Genomic DNA, 21,008 nt, shown 5'->3' with positions numbered 1-21,008 from the left:
TCTGGTTAGTATAAGTGAATCTCTAGATACTTTATTCATATGGGACAAGGTTATTTTTAGTTATACGAAGAGATTTTAGTCAAAATAGTACTTAAATATGTCTCCTGAACTAAAGAGATATTTTTTTTTGTTAATAATGGCGTCGGGACATATTTTTTAGGAAAAAAATCAACAAATTTCTCTTGCAATTTTCACTTTATTTCATTATACTATGAGCTTTACGGTGTGAAAACAATAATGAAAAATATTCTGTCATGCCCAGAAGTTTTGATTGAAATACCTCTCTCCCAATTTATTTACGGTCAAGTTTTATGTTGCCAGTGCACGATAAGTTATAGGCAATAGCAGTTTGAATATTGTTTTTGGAGCTTCAGCTACAACTTGCAGTTAAATTTAGCAATATACCTATATTTCCTTGCTGATCGTTTCTCCATAGTGAATAAGGGTATACTAATGTAAAATGTATCAGTCCTATTTTGCTTGTCATTTGTAACATAACTACATGAATTTTTTACTACTGTACCATGGTTGAAATGCAAGCAAAGCGGTTGTTGTTAGCCGATTTGGTTGCTATTGTTGTTAGCTGATTCGGTTGTTCATAGCAACAGTTATTAGCCGATTCGGTTGTTCATAGCAAAACAGCGGTTTCTCGTTTGGTAGTTTATGGCTGCACGCTTATACGCAACAAAACTAACGATAGTTTTATTATTCTCTTTTACTTTTTTAACATATTTAACTAGAAAATGGAACAGATAGAGAGATGGAGGAAAAGAGTTTAGTGTATGATAATATGGTCTCTGAAAAATAAAGGAACTCGTATGATACACAGGATACATAATGGTAAAATAATTTTTTAAGGGTGAAAATTTTAGGGGGTGCACAATACGCAAGATTGTGCATTGCATGATTATATATAGTCATTTAATTGCTATACAGTTATTATTGGCAATTCATTCTCCATAAAGAAGATGAAAGACATAACCACAGACAAAGTACTGTAAAAACAAAGTAATAAAAGGACATACAGGCAACAGGCAGATATGAGTATTGATTGATGATAACATTAATAAAAATAATAATAAAATAGAAAATGAATAATAAAAGACACAAAACTATGGAGTTACTTCTGTGCAAATATAGTTAGTCTTAAAAGTGGGTCTTTTGGAGTGTCCGCCACTCATGACTTTTCTTAGTTTTGAATCCGTTGTAATGTTTCAAGGATTTTGGTGTTAGCCGTTGTTTTGGATGAGAAATAATTATCAATAGTTTTGTATTTTTCTCAAATCCTGCCAGATTGTCATAGCAAAGTAACCAAAGTTGCGGCCTAGTCTATAAATGATGGTTATTCTGTTGGTCTTCCTTACAGGGAAGATTAAAATCCCCATTGTTGTTGTGGTGGTAGTTCTTGAGGTTCACCCTTTTAATGTTTGCATTCATTCATTTAGTTTCTCTTGACTTTGGTCAAGGATTGCTGAACAAATTTCAATCTTATGTTTGAAAGGTTTCTAATAAGTCATCATGCATAAGTAGTACATTTAGATTGTTTATCTATAGTAAAGATTATTGGTAATTATGTTGATTATTCAATCAGTGCCTTTTAATTCTAATGTCTCCTTTTTCATGGGTGGTGTTAATTTTGTTGTATTAATTATTCTTATTCACTCTACCCAGTGTACAACTACCCGGTCTACAACATATGTGTGTAATTTCATCCCTGTCAGATTATTGATACATTTAGAACGCAGATTTTTCCCCCTGATAAAAGTTGACATAGTTTATAGTATGCTTTGGGGCCTGTGGTAATAAGGGGGTAGGTAAACATTTGAATTGTAATCTTCAAGTATGAAATTGCTGCATCACGGCATTAGATTGATGCAGTTGCAATTCTTGTTATGGGTTTTATGTTTCCCCAAATTACACACATGTAATGTTTATGATATTCGTAAGAAAGAAAATTACCACATTGCTATTAGTCATACTATACTGGCTTGAGCCAGTTTGATCCACTTGTAAAATCAAGTAGAAAACAGTTTATTTCTCTTGCTGTAAATGTTAGACATACAGAAATTTTCATGCAAGTGAAAGTTTGAGCTGTGTCCATGTGCTTCTTCAATTACTAGGCCTGTACTGTACGTTCAGTTTTTGAAATGACTGAACTATTGGGTTTATTTAGGTTCAAGCGTAGTTGAATTTTTTAATGTGACTTATGTTTTATCTCTTGAGGTTTATGCTCCTAGGAGGCCAAAAAAAAAACATTTAAAACCTCATCTGTCTCTAATACCTTCACAAAAAATAGCTTAGATCATACCTCAGCTGATCAAACAGAGATGGAAACATGGTTTTTGAAAATAGATCTAGTTTTATGATGCAGAATGTTTTAGTGAATGGCCTGAAGTATATACAGTTAGGGCAGTTGTCTTATTCTAAAGTAACCATTGTTCAGTGAAATTGGTGGTCATATTTGTTTTATTACCAGGTTAATTACTATGTTTTAAGTTGATAAATGTTAAAGCATGGAGGTAGTTTTTTAATATACTTGTGTTTGGTTAGATTCTATATTTTTGAAAGTGAACTACTGTGTTACAAGCGGCTTCGTCCTAGGACTCTCCATTTTGGGTGACCATGAGCCCTCAGCCAGCTACATAGTTGGCATCATCATATTCATGATTGCCCTGGGTTTTGCTGCTGTGGCTGCCATTGACGCCATCCTCCTCATTAAGGTAGTTTAGATGATTTCATATAATGCTTAGCTCTTAAGGAATACAGTCTGCATCTGCGTTGGAGGTATGGAGTCATCCTGTGCTGCTTGACCAATGCAGGTCTCTCTCTCCTTTCACTCTCAAAGTCTGTCATGACACAGAAGTTTCATTTGCATGTTTTCCTGGTGTTGCTTTTAACTGTGGACCCAGGAAATGTTTGTCTGGACTCTACAATATGAATGTCTTTCTTGGCGAATCCAGAGGAAAGTTTTAGCTCTTAAATATATTTGAGTGTTGAAAACCTTGAAGGATTTAATAAGTCTAGTGTATGGGCAAGTTGAAGTTACTTTAATGCCTCTGCATTTGTCATTTCAGTAGACTCATGCTTTAATGCAGATTTTTTTCCATGTTATACATTGTTGCACTGCAAATTGAAGTACACAGCAGTATGTTTGTGCTGCCTTCAGATAAGCAAATATCAGCAGGATATGTCTGTGGTAGTTGTTGTGGTTTATCATCCTATTCCTTTATTTTAGCTGAGCATGATTGCATTTGTATAGTGCTGCTTTCTTGCAGCTCTTATATACTACAATGTTTTCTGTAATATATACATATATATAATTTGTAATGGGAACCTGACTCAATAGGCAAAATTCTCGGCACTCACAAGGTAGACTGAAGGATTGATTGTTTAATTGGGAAATAATAGAATATATTAACAGCTCAGGGATGTTGTTGTATGTTGAAGAAAACCCTTTGCTTAGGAGCTACTTAGGAAACAATTAGTTCGGTTGTTGGCCTAGAAGTGAGCTTAAGTGAAAAAAAATTTTCTATTATAATATCCACAGTACTCACATAAGATTACCATGCCTGTTAGCATGGAATGCAGAACAGTTTGTGAGAGTATAGTTTGTAACTTAATGAAAGGTGCGTACATCTGAAGTAGATATTGTATTTAGTAGCAAGTTAAAAAATATTCTCAATACTTGGTAATCTTCTCTTTCGAAGACTTATGCGCATGTCTCCATATACTGTTTTTTTTATAGTATGTACTGTCTAATTTGTCAGTCTTTGACTGTTATTATGTAACATTTCATGTAACTATAGAATTTCAGAACAACTTTTTTTTCTGGATATGTTACTGATCTCACTCAGCTTCCTATTTACTTAGCCTTACTCTTGACCTTCAAATTTGGAACTTGGAACTTACTATTTATACTTGGTTTCATCTTTTTCTTTTCTTTACTGGTTAGTCATTCTTCATTTCTTTATGCTGTTTATGGTATGATAAATTATTTATTGAACAATCCACAGCCCTACATATTCAATAAATAGGTACTTTCTCTTTCTTGGTATCTGTCCTTTTTTTGGCATTTATCCCGGGCTTGCATGCATTGTGTTTCTTTTTTAGTCTATGTTTTAGTGTTTTTAATTTTGCATACCATTGCATGTTAGGTGACTTTGTTTAGTACATGAACACATAAATAGACTGTACTGTTTCCTTTTATTGACATGTTACAATTGTAAATATAGTAGTACTTCATTTCAGATGGGCAGAATTTAAAATCGGCAGTTTTTTAAGAAATTCATATGTAACCTTATGTACTGTTGAAGTCTCTTGCTTATTGGTCTGAAACTTGGTTTTCTTTGCAGTAAACAATTTTTAAAGTGGTGGAATATGTCTAGTGAGGCTGTGAAGTAGCATTATTGCTCAAGTCTGTTGTATAGATTTTTATCATAGGTAGGTTTTTGTGGTCACATGTGCCTAAGTCCCAGTTTGTAAATGAGAAGTTCAGTTGAATTTTTTATGAAATTTTGTTTTCTGAAACAGTTTGTACATAAAACACTCCCATATATGTTTGCATTTGTGGTCGTAGAATGTCCCAAGGCACTGCAATATTTTTTCCTACTAGATTGTAAGTGATCAGTAGTGCCACTGCACATCTGCCAGCTGGAACCTTGGATATCCATCAGTCACCCTAGAGCGCCTCAGTGGTGTGGCTGGTATGGTGTTTGCGTCCCACCTCGGTGGTCACGGGTTCGATTCTCGGCCATTCCATTGAGGAGTGAGAGATGTGTATTTCTGGTGATAGAAGTTCACTCTCGACGTGGTTCGGAAGTCACGTAAAGCCGTTGGTCCCGTTGCTGAATAACCACTGGTTCCATGCAACGTAAAAGCACCATACAAGCAAACCATCAGTCACCCTGCTCACTTTTCATGTGGTAGAAACGATGCGATGAGGTCAGCAGCCTTGAAGAGGGCACTCATATTCTGTATGCCCTTATTGAAATATGGGTGGGAAGACATAGCTGCTTGTTACTCCAGAGTGGTAATTGACACTGAAGGATTCAGGGTAACTCATAGGGACTGGTGTAGGTCAAGGACTAAGGGTTTGGTATCCCAGGTTAACGAAAGATGAACAACTAAGGATGGACCTTTTCATGTGTAAAACAGTGTGCTCTTATTAGTGTAGGAGTTGACTTACCATCCACCATCCATGTGAGGCATAGAAGCCATAATCCCAGAAGTCTAGTTTTCTAGTATACTGACAATGAGTAGATGAAAGTGAGTTAGGAAGAGGAAGAGGATGATGAACTTTTTTACATTACTGTATGCCATAAGGAGAGACTTGTCTTCCTTAAGTCAGCTTGAAACTTTTGTTCATGACCTGTTTATTTTGTTGACCTGTTAATAGAAACATTCTGGGGATGTCACTTATGGAATTTGGTTTTCATCTGATAATGACAAATGGCTCTTGCTGGACTGATTAGGTCCCCGGCCTTACTAATGAATGGAACAGGGTAGGGGATGGTGAAAGATACTTTGCAGCAATCCTTGTTCCCTAGAGTTTAAGTCTTCATCCCACATTTGAGGAGAATGACAAACCCTCTGAAGTCCAGTACTTACTGTGCATGACTCAATCAGGATGAGTTTGAATCTTCCTGACCTGTCTTAAAGATGCAAACCAAGATCCCTCTGAATGATTTCGTTTAGAAGACATGGACATTCCATGTGTAACTTCCTCCTCAAAATGCTTAATAAGCATTTTAGGTCTTCTGAAGAATGCTTTATAAGCCTTCTAGCTCTAATAGAGAACATGGAAAAGGCAAATCGTCATGCCTTGGCTGCATTGTTAGCATTGGAATAATGATGCTTGCACCATTTAATTGCCTTAAATGTAGCTGCAACAAGTTCTACATTGAAGGAAGCAAGATTTAGGAACATCAGTTAGTAGGGTATCTGGCAGATCAGGTATTGAACAGGTACTATGCCAGTGATGAATATGAAGGTAGAGCAGCTGGTAAAATATGTAGTGAAAAGTCAGACTGGCTAAGATGTACTACACTGCTAGAAAAATTGACTCGTATGTGGATAATTGATTATAACATCATCAGAAGTTGAAGGATCTGGAGACTAGAGTTGAAAAATTAGAAGTGGACATAGCAAAAAATGCTTAGCAGTACTTCCATAGACTTCATTTTGTATGTTCTCGTTGAAGAGGCGCTTCCAGTGGTTTGGTAAGTAGATGCAATATGTATTACCAGCAAAGTTTGTAGAACACTCTTGGCTGTGTCAGCTGCTACACAAGAGATGCGGATCATCACTAAGATTGATAGGATAACAGCACACAAATCACAAATCAGAAAAACTGCTAACACAAATAGCATTTAAAAAAAGATATCCAGACATATCAGATTGTCAGGAATGAAGTTCTAGTGGATTAGCATGCAGATGAACACATTATCTCAAGCTTGAAACAGTTACAGAGAGCATACTTTGGAGAAGGTTCATTACATATTCTTGTTCTTCTGCCTTACTTTCCACCCTTTCCTAATTGATAGTGCAACTGTTACGTTTTCCTCCAGTTACAACTTTAAAACCTTTTATTGTCAGTTTCTGTTTTGGCACTGAATGACCTCTTAGGCCCCAGTACTTGGCCTTTTGCCTTAATTCTATATTCAATTAAATTAAAAAGTGACCCCAAATGAGATTATGCTGAGAAGATACTTCCTAACTAAGTATCTTCTCAGCGTAATCTAGGTCTATGGGAGTGTTGCTATGCATTTTTTGCTTTGTCCACTTCTAATTTTCCAACTCTAGTCTCCAGATCCTTTGACTTCTAATGATGTTTGTAATTGAGGTTAAACTCTGTTAGAAAGCATGGTTTGTAATTGAGCCATAAAATGAAGTGATACAAAATTAGCTTACCTTTTTACTTAATGCCAGGAAGGTGAATCCCAGAAAATAAAAAATGAAAAATCAGGGAAACCAAGGCAAAAAAGCAATATTATATGATATTTATTATAAATTATGGATTATTTTTTAGAAATTAGGATAATCCAATACCTGAATACAGGCAGTCCTGTGAGCAAAAAAATATTTTGATAATTGATAAATATCTAAGGCTCCTGGTCATGCCTGTGCCATGCTACTACTGATTTAGTGTCTCGGGTAAAAGATTGCACTGTGCCGGGACATTTCAAGACCTCAGATGTGAACATATGTGATGAACTTGTGACTATAATACATCTGTAGAATAAATGCTGTATAGCTTTGAAAAATTGCTACTATATGTTCACACTCTTCCTTATAGGAATTTTTTCCTTGGTTTTTTGGAAAAACTTAGATTTTTTAAACACAGCCAATATGTATAAGTGGATTTCTTTTCAGAGTTATTTTTTTCCTGCAAATGTGATTTGCATGTGCTGTTTTAGAGGGAGATTCCCTTTTCTTTCTTTTATTTTGCTTTGGCCATCATATTTTGCAGCAGCTGGGTTGTTTGCCACTGCCTCTTCCTAAGAAAAACTTCAAGTGCTACTTATCACTATTCCAGGTTGTCATTTATGTTCCACAGGTACTTTTCGAAGTTCAGGTGGCAGCCAGTTGTTTTTGTTATAATTTGATCAGTGTTTCTGCTTTGGTTTATATTGGTTCAGCAGCATTTGAATCTCACATGTTGATTCAGACCGATGTCTAAAAATATTTCAGTATAGTGTATCAACTTAGAGGTAACTGGGTGCATTCATGTTTTGGTGTATACTGAATATATATGAAATAAATAACTTTTTTTGATAATTCACAGGTATACAGATTGAACAGTTGATACTTATGCCACATATAACATCTATAGAAAATAAAAAAAAATTATTTTGATTTTAATTTCAGTGGGAGTCTTAGTACTGGAGAAGCATTATAAAGTAGAAAAAAAATTCTATCTCTTCAGACTTACAAACTGAATTTTTATTTGTACGTATTCCATTCCCATAGCTATATACGTATTATGTTTATTTAAACATGCTGCTTTTGGAAAGTTGTAATTGAATGATTTTCCTTTCTTTTCAATAGAATGTAAATCTAAAATTGTGTAATTTCTGTATGAGTAATACTCGGTTAAACTACAAAAGTAGAGTTTTTTGACACAGCGGCATCGTACTTGGACTAAGCTATTTGGGATCATCTGGCTGGTCATACAAAGTGGCTGGCATTTTCATTTTGGTTCTGGCTGGAGGGTTTGTGATGGTGGCACTTGCAGATTTAGCAGCCCTTACTCAGGTAGACCTGAAAGTTCTCTTGTTCATGAAAAGGTTGCTTTTTCATAGTATCGTAGTAGTGTATGTTTTGTTTGGTTTTGTCTGATCACCGTAGAATGCTTTCATTCTATGTTGAGGGGCTGGAATTACTTTATTTTCCTTCTTACAAAGACTGTAGGTGTTTTCTTGGCTTTTGGTTTTGATGGGTGTTTGTGATAAAAATTTGTAAAAGTTAAGATTATAAAGCTCTCTGTAATCACATTAACAAGCAGGGTATACTCTAAAACTAACAGTTACATATATTTATAGATTTTATAGGTTTTATAGGTTAAATTCACCAACTGGCAGCAATGACATTTTTATTAATGCAAGGAAAGCTTAATTGAAGTCCAGAAAAAAAAATTACATTCTCCTTACCAAAGGGGATTGGAACCCATAATGAATGGTAGACTTAGGTTAGTGTTGAACCCATTACATTACATATCACAAGTAGGTATATAAAATTCCTGAAAATGTCTGCACTGTATTCTTAGGCATGAACTTGAAGGTTTTGTTGCATAATATTGAAGAACTAGTTTTATTGCTAAGAAGAATGATTGAATTGTAAGTACTATGTAGTAAATACAGAGTATCCAGAAGTAACAAGGACTGAAGGGATAAAGCTACCAGATGGGAGCAACATCAAACTCATAGATGAGACAGGATACAAATACTGGGAATAATGGAAGGAGTGGATATAAAACACCAAGAGATGAAGGATGCGATCAGGAAAGAATATATGCACAGACTCAAGGTGATACTCAAGTCAAAACTCGACGCCAGAAATATGATAAAATCCATAAACATATGGGCAGTACCAGTAATTAGGTAGAGCGCAGGAATAGTGGAATGGATGAAGGCAGAACTCCGCAGTATAGACCAGAAAACTACGAAACATATGACAATACACAAAGCACTACACCCAAGAGCAAATACGGACAGACTCTACATAACATGAAAGGAAGGAGGGAGAGGACTAATAAGCATAGAGGGCTGCGTCAACATCGAGAACAGAGCACTGGGGCAATATGTGAAAACCAGTGAAGACGAATGGCTCGAGTGCATGGGAAGAAGGACTGATAAAAGTCAAGACCCAGAAATATATAGAGACAGGAGATTGACAAACAGAACAGAGGAATGGCACAACAAACCAATGCACGGACAGTACATGAGACAGACTATAGAACAAGCCATCAAATAAACATGGCAATGGCTACAGAGGGGAGAGCTCAAGAAGGAAACTGAAGTAATGATAACAGTGGCACAAGATCAGGCCCTAAGAACCAGATATGCTCAAAGAACGATAGATGGAAATAACATCTCTCCCATATGCAGGAAGTGCAATACGAAAAATTAAACCATAAACCACATAGCAAGCGAATGTCTGGCACTTGCACAGAACCAGCACAAAAAGAGGCATGATTCAGTGGCAAAAGCCCTCCACTGCAGCATATGCAAGAAACACCAGCTTCCTTGCAGTAATAAGTGGTACGAGCACCAACCTGAAGGAGTGATAGAAAGTGATCATGCAAAGATCCTCTGGGACTATGGTATCAGAACAGATAGGGTGATACATACAAATAGACCAGACGTGACATTGACAAAATGAAGAAGAAAGTATCATTCATTAATGTCACAATACCATGGGACACCTGAGGTTGAAGAGAAAGAAAAGGAAAAAATCATAAGTATCAAGACCTGAAAATAGAAATAAGAAGGATATGGGATATGCCAGTGGAAATTGTACCCATAATCATAGGAACACTAGGCATGATTCCAAGATCCCTAAAAAGGAATCTGGAAAAACTTGAAAACTAGAGGCTGAAGTAGCTCCAGGACTCATGCAGAAGAGTGTGCTCCTGGAAACAGCACACATAGTAAGAAAAGTGATGGACTCCTAAGGAGGCAGGATGCAACCTGGAACCCCACACTATAAATACCACCCAGTCGGATTGTAGGACTGTGATAGACCAAAAAAAAAAATATATATATTATTTTAATAATAATAATAATAATAATAGTAATAGTAATAATAATACTTTATTAAAAGTAATGGCTACTTCAGCAGCATTACACTTGAAGGATTCTTCTCTATTTTCTGAATAGCAGTTTTTTCCGTGCTACTTAACAGGCTAGTAGAGTGCCTATAGAGGTCATGATCAAATACAGTATCAAAATCGATGTATGTATTTGAATTTTACAGATAAGCTATGATACCATAGCCATGAAAGTCATTAACGATTTTCTCTCTCTCTCTCTCTCTCTCTCTCGAAGCGAGCTTTCGTCTGGAGCTCCCAGACATCCTCTAGGCTAGGAAGCTGAGGGTGGACTGCTTTTGGTGTGGTGTCCATCCTCCTTATTTTTGGGGTTGTCAGCAGGGGGTCTGCCCCATGCTGATCTCCTATTGGCAGGTGGCGGTAAGTTCTTTTTCATTGATGACTTGAGCCAGGTCTCAAGCCACTTACGCCGAGTCGATGGTTGTGAAGCTGCAGGCCCTGCAGCTCTCTAGTAGACCTCCTGAGCTGTGCGGTAACATTGTTGGATGTTGCGTTATGCTGTGGGATGTCACGGCTAATTTTATTTTCATTTACAGATAAACTATGATATCATAGTTTATTTGTAAAATTCAAATATATACATCGATTTTGACACTGTTTTTGATCATGACCTCTTTAGGCGCGCAAATAGCCTGTTTAAGTAGCACGGAAAAAGCCGCTATTCAGAAAGTAGAGAAGAATCTCTACAAGTGTAATGCTGCTGAAGTAGCCATTACTTTCAATAAAGTATGCTTGAGAGAGGGTATGCTTCCTAAGTACAATAATAATAATAATAATAAAAAAATAATAATAATAATAATAGAACTGAAGGGATAAAGCTACCAGATGGGAATTATTATTATTTGCAGTGTGATATTCCAGTACTTTCAGTTCATGCTAAAAATATTCCCTGTGCTTTAGTTTCCTTGTTTTGGAATGCAGTGTCAATGATTTGGCTCGTAGAAGTGTTGGTAATAACTGCATTGTGTATGAAAATTGGTTGAAAAAGGTTATACTTCTCCAACTTGTATTTTTGGCATACTGACTTTGACATGCTTACGTTCATGCAGCTATAGTAGATGCTTTCCTATTGATTTCTTCATTATAACAAATACCATAAGTCCTCCATACAGTAGAGTTCTTGTTCTTGATCATAGTGCTTGACTAGGTTATCCTTTAAAGTACATTGGTAGGTTGTAAGCTTTGGTGGTGGTTCCGTGAACATCAGTTTGCAGTAAACAATAATACAAATTCTGGTGATGGATTTTTTGTTTTTATGTTTTAGTGATTTGAAAGATCATTGTGCTCTGAGACTTTCAGTACTAGATGTGTCGTTGTTGTTAATGATGTATTTTCGTGCACCATGCTTTCTCAGGTTTGTGAATTTGTTCTTTTTTTCTTGCAAAAACTGAAGGGAATGAGGCAATGGTGACCCCAAGTGGAAAAGTCCTTAGTTGCTGCTAAACTGTGTTGCTTTTTGTCTTTCTGTATTCTAATTTTATTGTAAAAATAAAACAGCGGCTGGGTAGCAGTTGGTAATGCCTTTAGCGCAGGAAGCTTGGGCCTGGGAGTATTCTTGATAATAGTGGCCCTTGCTGCATCGGCTCTAGCTGCTGGTATGGCCTTCTCCCTTTTGTGGGTAAGTTTTTGTTAGCCCATTTTTTTCATTTTATCCTACATTTTACATATTTTAATCTGTGCAAGTTTAATGTTAATGTGTATTGTTTGGTAGATTTGTTTAGGACTGCTGAATGACTCGACTTGAGTGTTACGTATTCACATGGGACAACTTTGCCCATTGGAATATTGAAACAATTTTTCCTACAACAAGCCTTTATTTTTAGTGATCAATGTACATCACTAAATTTCTTTGAGTATTTTTTAAGGTATGTATGTTACAGTAAGCTTCGACTTGTTATTAACATGTATTTTTGAAGTTGGTATAGTTTTAGGTCTACACCTTTATTTTACTTATAGGTAGGATTCACAGATTAATATAATGTTTGTTTGAGAATTGATTTGTTTTTGACAGTAAGTCCCAAGAAAGGAATTTTGTTCAAATTTCATTTGGAGAACATTGTTTGATTGTAGTAAAATGATTAAATACCAGGTTTCCTTGTGGATATAGGAGGCATTTGGTAATGATTTGAGTTAATTTTGCTTTAGATAATCTGATTCTCTTGTCAAAGATTCATTGATGACTTAAAATGTCTCTCTTAAAAGATCCTCAGACTTAAGTTAATTAAGGAATTGAGGCAAACTCGCATAGATCTTTTATTTATTAGTATCTTAACACTGCCAGGAGGAATGCTTGTTTTATTTTAGAATAGACCAAAAGGCTACTGGCACTTGGCAGTATCACATTATTGCACCTCAGTAGAATCAAGATACAGTATTGCCTGGAGAGTGAGGTTTTATAAACTTAATTGGAGATGCAGAGACTGTAAATTCCTTCTGAAATGATGTAGAGGAATTAATACAGGTGGTTGAAGTCTTGTAAACAATTTACCATTTTGGTCTTAGGAGAAGAAATAGGTAGTTTGAAAGTGTATTCAAAGAAAATTTTTTTATTTCATTTTACAGGAATAGTTTATTTTACATATGGCTCTTTTGCAATATTGGATGTCAGTAATGTACAGTGCTGTTAATTTTATCAAGTTAATTTCAAGTTATTGTTGATGTAGTTTTTGTTAGTCAATCGGTTCTGTTTTTTTTTTTCTCTCTCCCTAACAGGAGCTTTTTATAGTCATGTACTGACAAGAGGTTATGTATCTGCTTAGGGTTGTAGTGGAGGGAGAAAGTGAGATTGTCAAATATTCATGCTTGTAAACTTAACACGTACAAGAAACTGTGCCATTAGTTGGAAGGGAAGTGTTTGGTGTAATATTGGGTGGAGTCAAGTTATTTTTTTTATGAGCTTTAAGCCTTAGTAGGAATGGAGTCAAGTTATTTTTTTATGAGCTGTGAGCCTTAGTAGGAAATATATGTTTGGAAGGAACATTCAATTAGTTTGGGCATGTATGAAAAGTGTGGGTATGGTAGTACAAGTATTATGTGTTTGTTTTGATTATTTCTAGGTAATTAATTGAAGGTTGTTTGCTACAGGCATTTTATAATTTTTTTATATAGTATGTGAGTACTACTAGTTCAAAATTGAGAGGGTTAATGGTGGATTAGTGAGATATCTGCAGGTAGTGAGTTGAATCTGAGTTTTTCTTGGCATTATGAATATGTAGGAGATGAATCTCTTTATTGGGCTAAATTTATTAACAAATTGCAAGTACAATGGATGAATGTAGGTTATGAGAATGCCTCAGTTAAAGTTTTATCTGAATTTATTGGTTATTGATATGTACATAATAATTGCTGTTGAAAAACACTTCAAATTTTCATACATGCATTTATTTCACAACATGATAAATTCAATTTATAAGTTTAATTAATAAAGTTATGAGGAAGATCAGTCATAACGATAATGTATGCATTATTAGATTATGTAATGAATCTTTGTAATTTGTAATACTCAGTAAATAGTACCTTTTTATGTATTATAAAGGCAGGTTTGGTATAATTTTAGTATGATTATGAAATGCAATTTTTTTGTACATTTATGAACTCATTCTGTATTGAACCTCAATGCTTTAATAGGTACACCGAATTTACCGAAGCACTGGAGCCAGTTTTGCTAAGGCGCAAGTGGAATTCTCTCAAGGAGTAATGAGAAATGAACATGTGCAGTCATTCACTGCAAATGCTGCATCAGCAGCAGTACGAAACCAGTTCTCAGGGGCTACAACTCCTGGTGGCACTGCTGCTAGTCCTCGATTTTAAAGTAAGTTACTACTATTACTAATGATTATGATGCATTCAAACAGCTTTGAGCTTAAAATGGCAAATGAAAATATAAACAGGTATTATGAAGTTGATTTGGCTATTCACTATCCATTTTCATATCACTATCCATTTTCCATCAGCTGAGCTGTGACGGTGATTTGTGCTCTTATTTAACTGGTGGTTGCCTATCATTTAGATTACTTAGATTACTGTGCTATACTGTACACTTGTTGTACAAAATCATGTTACATACGTATAACTAGCTTTATTCCATATAAAACTGACCCAACTACACTGTTTGAATAATTGAAAGAAGAAATGGTCTAGTGTGCATATACAGCCTACAGTTCACCTATAATTTCTTATTTATCTTTAGCTCTGAATGCTTTCGTCATTTGGTGCATATCAGGTCTGAGCCAACTATGTTCAGCTTTGGTGCTTCTTTGTATATTTCTTTGTTACCGTAGTTACTTTTTCCTGTTCACATTATCATTCTTATTCTCCCATAATAGGTTTAAGGCCTTGGTCTTTTTTTTCCTTTTTTGTATTGGTCATTGTTCTTCTTCTTCTTTTGTGTGTGTGTGTGTGTGCGCACGCGCTTGTAAACAGCAAATTTTGCTTTTGACTATATGGTGTATATGTCTGATTGTGAAGCTGCTGAGGAGTACCCTACTATATCGAAGACAATCAAGAAGTCGTGGCCAATGTAAAGTTTTTCAACCTTGATGAGGGGTCTCCACTTGAAGTGTATACATAGCAGGACTCGCATGCCATTGTAGCACCGGCCAGTCCAGAATGGAAGTTTCCAAGATCTCCTTTTCATTCTGGCTGCGTGAGGTGATTAAGCAGGCATACTCCTCACTGGATAGTTCTGTCACAAAGTCTGTGCAGGCTAGAGCCAATGACATCAGAGGAATGAGTTACTCGCTGGCATTTAAGAATAACTTAACTGTTTATAGGGTTTTGAATATTGTTCCTGGCTTCAGCAGACCATGTTCACTTCCCTTTCCTGAAGGACATTGCCCACATGTCCTTGGACACTTGTTTTACTTGGGTCCGGTGATGGCTGTCCAGTACATCCAGTGCCCCCAGTGGGACAGTTGGGATCTTACCTAAGATGATTGAGTGAGGGAGAGAGAATGAGGAAGATGGCTGGTCTCCTCCTTTCTCTTTTTTCCTTAATGCTTCCTACAGGTGGGTTGAAGAATAAGGCATCAGAAGTTGGAACTGATCTGATACAGGTGTGTGGGGCAGCTATACTGGGTGCAGTTATTTGGTTTGTTCCTATACAATAAACGAATCTGCTTCTCAGTAGCACTTACTCCTCTCTCTGACAAGGGGATGGAGGAGTGGTAACAAATCCCTGTGGCCTATGTGGTTTGTTGCTTCAACAGACATAGTTCTTTTTACCTTCCACCTTCCATGGATGCAATGAATAATGAGCATGTCTCATTGTGCTCAATCCCAGAAGGTCGAGTTTTTAGATACTTGTTTTTATCTATTCTCTTATGGGCTCAGACCCCCTTCTTTAGAACTCGATCTTCTAGGAAGGGTGGTTAGATGGGTTGAACCCTCAGCTGGTTCGGGATACTTGTACCTCCCTCCAAGTATAACTGTATCCTATCATCAAGACTGAGGGTTTGTTCTGTGTATGAACAAATGACAAATTTTGAATCATTTTGTATTTTTCATAGCTAACAAACAAGAGGTCTTAATGTTTACTGCCCACCTCTAGCCATCCCTCTCATAAGCCTGGTCAGTGACCAACATCCACTTTGTATATGCATGAGTTGCCAGATGCCTCAGATTCCTTGCTTAGCAATCTGATTGTTTTTAACTGGTTTCCAACTGGTGCTAGAAGATTATCCTATTATTAAGATGTAGGTTTGTTAGCTATGAAAAATACAAATTGATTAAAAATTTGTCATATTTAAAAGACTTTTATTTTAAGCCATTGCACTTATGACCAGAACTTGGCCTCAGCACATGAGAATTACCAATCCTTGGACTGCAAGACTGGAAGCATTTGTAAAGCAACTTCTTTATGTTTCTCTTCTTCAGTCCCATAGAACAATGACCCCCAAACTCCCATGGTAATATCTGCAGTATTGCATTTTATAAAAATATTTGCCTTATTTTGAATGCATGAAATCAGGGGCAAATGACTTAGTACTGTCATGGCATTGTAGAGATAATTGAAGGTTTTAAGGATTGTCTGATATTAAACTCATAGACAAGCACATACAGTTGGTGTAAAGCCTTAAAAGACTGTTAAATCCAAGAGCCTAGAAAGGATATGGCTACAGTTATCTGCCAGTATGTTGGCATGAAAATAGACACCCAGCATCTTGCAAACACGTAGTTGGGTTTGAAGTTTATTGGTAGGAACAGGAAACTCCCCTCAGTACTCTTCATTAATGTGGGTAATGCTGTCATGGATGACCTTTGTGTAGGAATATTAAGGTACAGCCCTTCCAGAAACCCAAAACCCTTAAGATTGATACAGAAATGAGTATACACAAATAAGGCAGAAGTCAGTGAGTTGTTGAAACAGGAATGATTAATTAATCATAGACTTATATGAATTATAGCAGCAACATTTGCAAGACTAGCATGCCAAAGTCGTGAATGTTATCTTCAGCCTTAATCAATGAAGCCTTAAAAATATCTAACTTGAAATCTTCAGCCTTAATCAATGAAGCCTTAAAAATATCTAACTTGGAATACACTCGAATCCTTTGATTATCCTTGTAAAATGTAAATGAAATTGATTTTATCAACTTTGGCCTACTGTGACCATTTTGGTTTCCTCAAGGGGTTCCTGTTTCTCCTCTGTCCATCCCAGCTGGCCGTGTGCCCTTTTCACCAAGCAGTTCGTAATTCTTATACGGAGAATTTTTTTTTATCTTACACTTTTTAACGCACTGTTTTATTACTTTACAATCTTAATTTAACTTTAGAGACTTTCTGGGTTGGCTGGAATGAGTTATCCTGATTCACTTTATTTCTTATGAGGATATTTGTCTCATATTTCAAGCAAATTGCATTTCAACCAGTCTTCTGGAACGGATTAAGTTTTGAAGTCTGAGGTACTACTGTACTTATGCATAAATCTATCATTCACAGAAATTTGTATATTTATAAATGTTTAATGCCCATAAAAATGACAGGTTTACATTTTGTTGAAAAATTTCTTTTAAAAATCTGTCAAGTGACTATATTGTATTTTTTTGCCAGTTTTGAATTGGTTTCTCATTTTGATAACTATTGTGTGTTTACTTTTCTAAGATCGCTGTGGTGTGGCTTTTACAGATATCATACGTTGCCAATTTTCATGTTATGGTAATCATATTAGCTTCATGGAGTCTATTGAAATAGTTTTTATTTCATGAAATGTGATTCTTTGTTTGCATCAGATATTTTGAATATAACTTATTTCGTATATTCTTCGTTAAAACCTCAGTTTCATTAATGAAAATGAAGATATGGCATATTTTTTCTCCGGCAATGCCGGATCTAAGTTCAGGGGACCTATGGTTTTTAAGAGGATTTAAAAGGTCATGGTCAGTATCGTTAAAGGATACTCGCACTCGATCACCCACTGTGAAAAGTATGGACAGCCCAGCCCAAATGACTCCCGTAAACGTCTTCACCCTCCACCTGAGGCCAAGGAAATCGTCCATTATTTCCTGAAATACTTCATTTTATAAAAACATCTTGAAGGTCCTGTAACTGATTTTCGAAGGCTATCCAGAGAACATCTGAAGCAACAAAAGTGTTAGAAATGACTATCGTAGACTTGAGAAGCAAGAGAGGCGGGCAATATAGTGTTTTAAAAAAGAAAAGAGAAAGTGAGTTCTGTGCATGACTTGGATGATTTTGATAAAATTGTTATGCAGAGAAGGAATGAGAGCTTGTCTTTTCCAAGGGCATAATAGATCAATTGACTTATGAATTTATGTTTCAAGTCCAAACACCAGAGCCAACAGACCACTCAGCGCATCTATAATTATAGAAAGAGAAAGAAGGAATAGCCAAGTAGAATCGGGAATGAAAAAAAAAAGTTAACAAGGAAGAAACAAACCCTTTCCCTCAACTCCCAAGGTCTAAAGCGAATCCTACTAAGAAGGATTATATCTGCGGGAAGCATTTAACGGGACTTACATATCCGTAGATATTGACAACTCTGCCTTTTCTACCTGATCCCACCCTAGCGATCTTGATATGACAACTCTGCCTTTTCTACCTGACCCCACCCTAGCGATCTTCATATGACAACTCTGCCTTTTCTACCTGACCCCACCCTAGCGATCTTAGAAAAGTAAATACATATAGAGTTAAATATTATTGATGGTTAAAAAGAAAAAAAAAAGCTTCACCCCCCCTCCTAAAAGAAAGTAGAAACAATAAAACTTACGTGGCTGTGGAGTGCAACTACCTCCTGTGCTGTAAAAGCTTATAAAAGTAATTTAAATCGCTGTTTAAGTACACCTTGTGCAATATTATTCAAAAAAATTTCTTCTACAAAACAGCACATATTCAGCTTCAAATGAAAAAGCAAAACTGTCTTATATCTTGAAAAATAGTTTATGGCGAGTGATAAAAGCAAAATGATCTCCTTGGAATCTGAAAGAGTAAAAATATATAAAAGTAAATTATTTAGTAATTGGCCAGTTTTCTGAACTTGTTCTCCGTTTTGAGAACTGGATTAATTTTTTCCCTTTCCTTCCTAAAGGTTTTCCCAAACCCAGTCATGGACATTTTAATTCAGGTAACTGATTTTTCCCTTTTTGAAAAGTAAACTGAAATTGCATTTTTCTTTCAGATAGAAGCAACAGTAATTTGACCAGGACTTGAGGCATTTTCCCCCTTCCTTAGGTCTTCTGTCTTCTCATTTACTATTTGAAAGACCTGGAAGATCATCTATGAAGTCTTGAATGGTTAAAGCACAGTCAGAATAGTCTATACAGTAATCATTTTATGTTATAGGTGGTAGGCAGACTGGTTTCAAAACATTTGGATTTTAGTTCTATAAGGAATGTATAAAAGTTGGTTCATTATTATTTGTATTGTTTGAAGATAAATTGTTTTATCTTCTTTAGTTACCAATTATTGGATATTTTATCTCATGGCAATTAAATTTTTCTTTCAGCAATTGTATATTATTGTTTAGTAGCAGCACTTTAGAAATACTTATTATAACTTTTAATGAAAGTGTACAAAAAGTGTCCATTTGGTACTAAATAATTTGAAGGAGTAATTTGAATGTCATAATATTTAATTTAGTATTACTTATTAGAACTAAAAAAATTTTGCCAGTAGATGGGTTAAGAAGAAAATAAAAAAAGCCTTCCCAAGGCTTTGGAGAAATCTTAGCCATTTGAAATTTTGTAGATTTTTGTTGCTGAAGATCACCAAATTACTCGTTACAATTGTAGGCATTTATAGTTAAAATAAGAATGTGTTTGAAACTCGAAGTGGCAAAATGTTTTGGTAATGAAAATGCATCTGTTCATTTTATTTTCAGTGTGGGCTAAATACTTACACAGCTTTATTCCTGAACATTTAAAAATAACTGACATTACTATTTTCAATAATATTGTTCTTGGTCCACTAATAACATTGCGCCATCAACATTGCAGGGTTCCCTACGCAAAATCTGTAATAGTTGGGTTGGATGTTATTTTAGTACCACTACAGCCCTGAAGTCTTTGATGGATCACTGTGGCCTCATTTGTATTAAGAGAGGAAAATATGCTTTGCATGACTCCTATTGTATGATGTAAATATCTTTGCTTCAGTATAATGATTGCCAAATACCTGATATTACTGTAGTAGTTGTATTATTTGATATTTACCAAATAAAAATAAGAACGTTCTTGTAATGCAGTCTGAATGCCATTCAATTTTATTTAGTGATTTAAGTATAATTTTTAGTTAAGAGAATTTTTGTGATTTTGAGAAAAGGCAGATTCCTGTTGTAGCAGGTTGACAGATTGCTGTACTTAAATTTTCCATGGTTCTCTTACAAATCAGTGAATTATGAGAAGCTGTGATGAAACCAATCCTTCAACTGCAGTTTTGAAGATATATAAATTTCTTAAATAATTTAGGATTAAGGGGTTACATTTTGATGAGGTGAACATAATTGTGATTGAGACGTTCATGCTCTAGTAATTGTAAGGTATTGTTTTGTTCGTGATTTTGGCTGAAAAGTTGCCATATATACTAACTTGCAAATTAAAATTGGATTGATGATCATAGGTTGATGTTGGAATGCAAAGGAAGAATATTGTCTGGTGGGATAGTTTATTATGTTAATGAGACATGTTTTGGTTGGTTAAGAGATGTATGTCATTATTGCCTATTGAGATTGTTTCACAGGAATTTTTATTTGTATTTGTTGCTTCAAGTAGTTTCTCTCCGTGAGAAAATTATGTCTTGATTTGTGATATGCAATATATATATATATTTGTAGTTTATAAATAAATTTCAAATGGTAGCCTATATTTTAATGCTTAGTTGTAGTAATGTTAAGTCAGGCTAAAGATAGGTCTCTTGTTGGGGGGGGAGGGGGGAATATGGGTGTGAAAGGGTAAATTTAATTGCTATTGCTTCCTAGTAACTAAATCAATGAGGGTCATTTTTTTCTCTTTCCCAACTGTAGAGCTAATATATTACACAAGAACTGATCGAGTTTCTGGAGGACCTTCCATATTTTGTCGTGTTTTCTTTAGTTCATTTTTTTTTTTTGAAGTTCCATGTTATGAATTTAAATGAAATACAGTACAGTGTATATAATATATACTGTAAGTGTTCAAATGCCTTTGATTTATGTCCTTTAGAATCCACTGTAACATAGAATCCA

General features: G+C 35.5%; 1 protein-coding gene across 4 annotated transcripts in view; it reads left to right on the top strand.

Annotated features, from left to right (window-relative positions):
* The window catches only part of LOC135216099 (secretory carrier-associated membrane protein 1-like), an 81,681-nt gene extending 60,719 nt beyond the window's left edge, over positions 1-20,962 (top strand). For 2 of the 4 annotated variants that reach the window (XM_064251131.1, XM_064251134.1), the window contains 3 exons: positions 2,588-2,720; positions 13,955-14,138; positions 18,966-20,962. In XM_064251131.1, the coding sequence (XP_064107201.1) occupies positions 2,588-2,720; positions 13,955-14,137 (316 nt within the window). In that variant the 3' untranslated portion in view covers position 14,138; positions 18,966-20,962. Of the gene's footprint in view, positions 1-2,587; positions 2,721-8,123; positions 8,254-11,824; positions 11,946-13,954; positions 14,139-18,965 lie in introns of all 4 variants that reach the window. The other 2 variants (XM_064251132.1, XM_064251133.1) reach the window with 2 other exon arrangements.
* The last annotated feature ends 46 nt before the right edge of the window (positions 20,963-21,008 follow it).

This window comes from Macrobrachium nipponense, chromosome 6 (assembly GCF_015104395.2).
Source record: "Macrobrachium nipponense isolate FS-2020 chromosome 6, ASM1510439v2, whole genome shotgun sequence".
NCBI classification, from domain to species: Eukaryota; Metazoa; Arthropoda; class Malacostraca; order Decapoda; family Palaemonidae; genus Macrobrachium; species Macrobrachium nipponense.
This window is presented reverse-complemented; position numbering and strand designations above follow the sequence as displayed.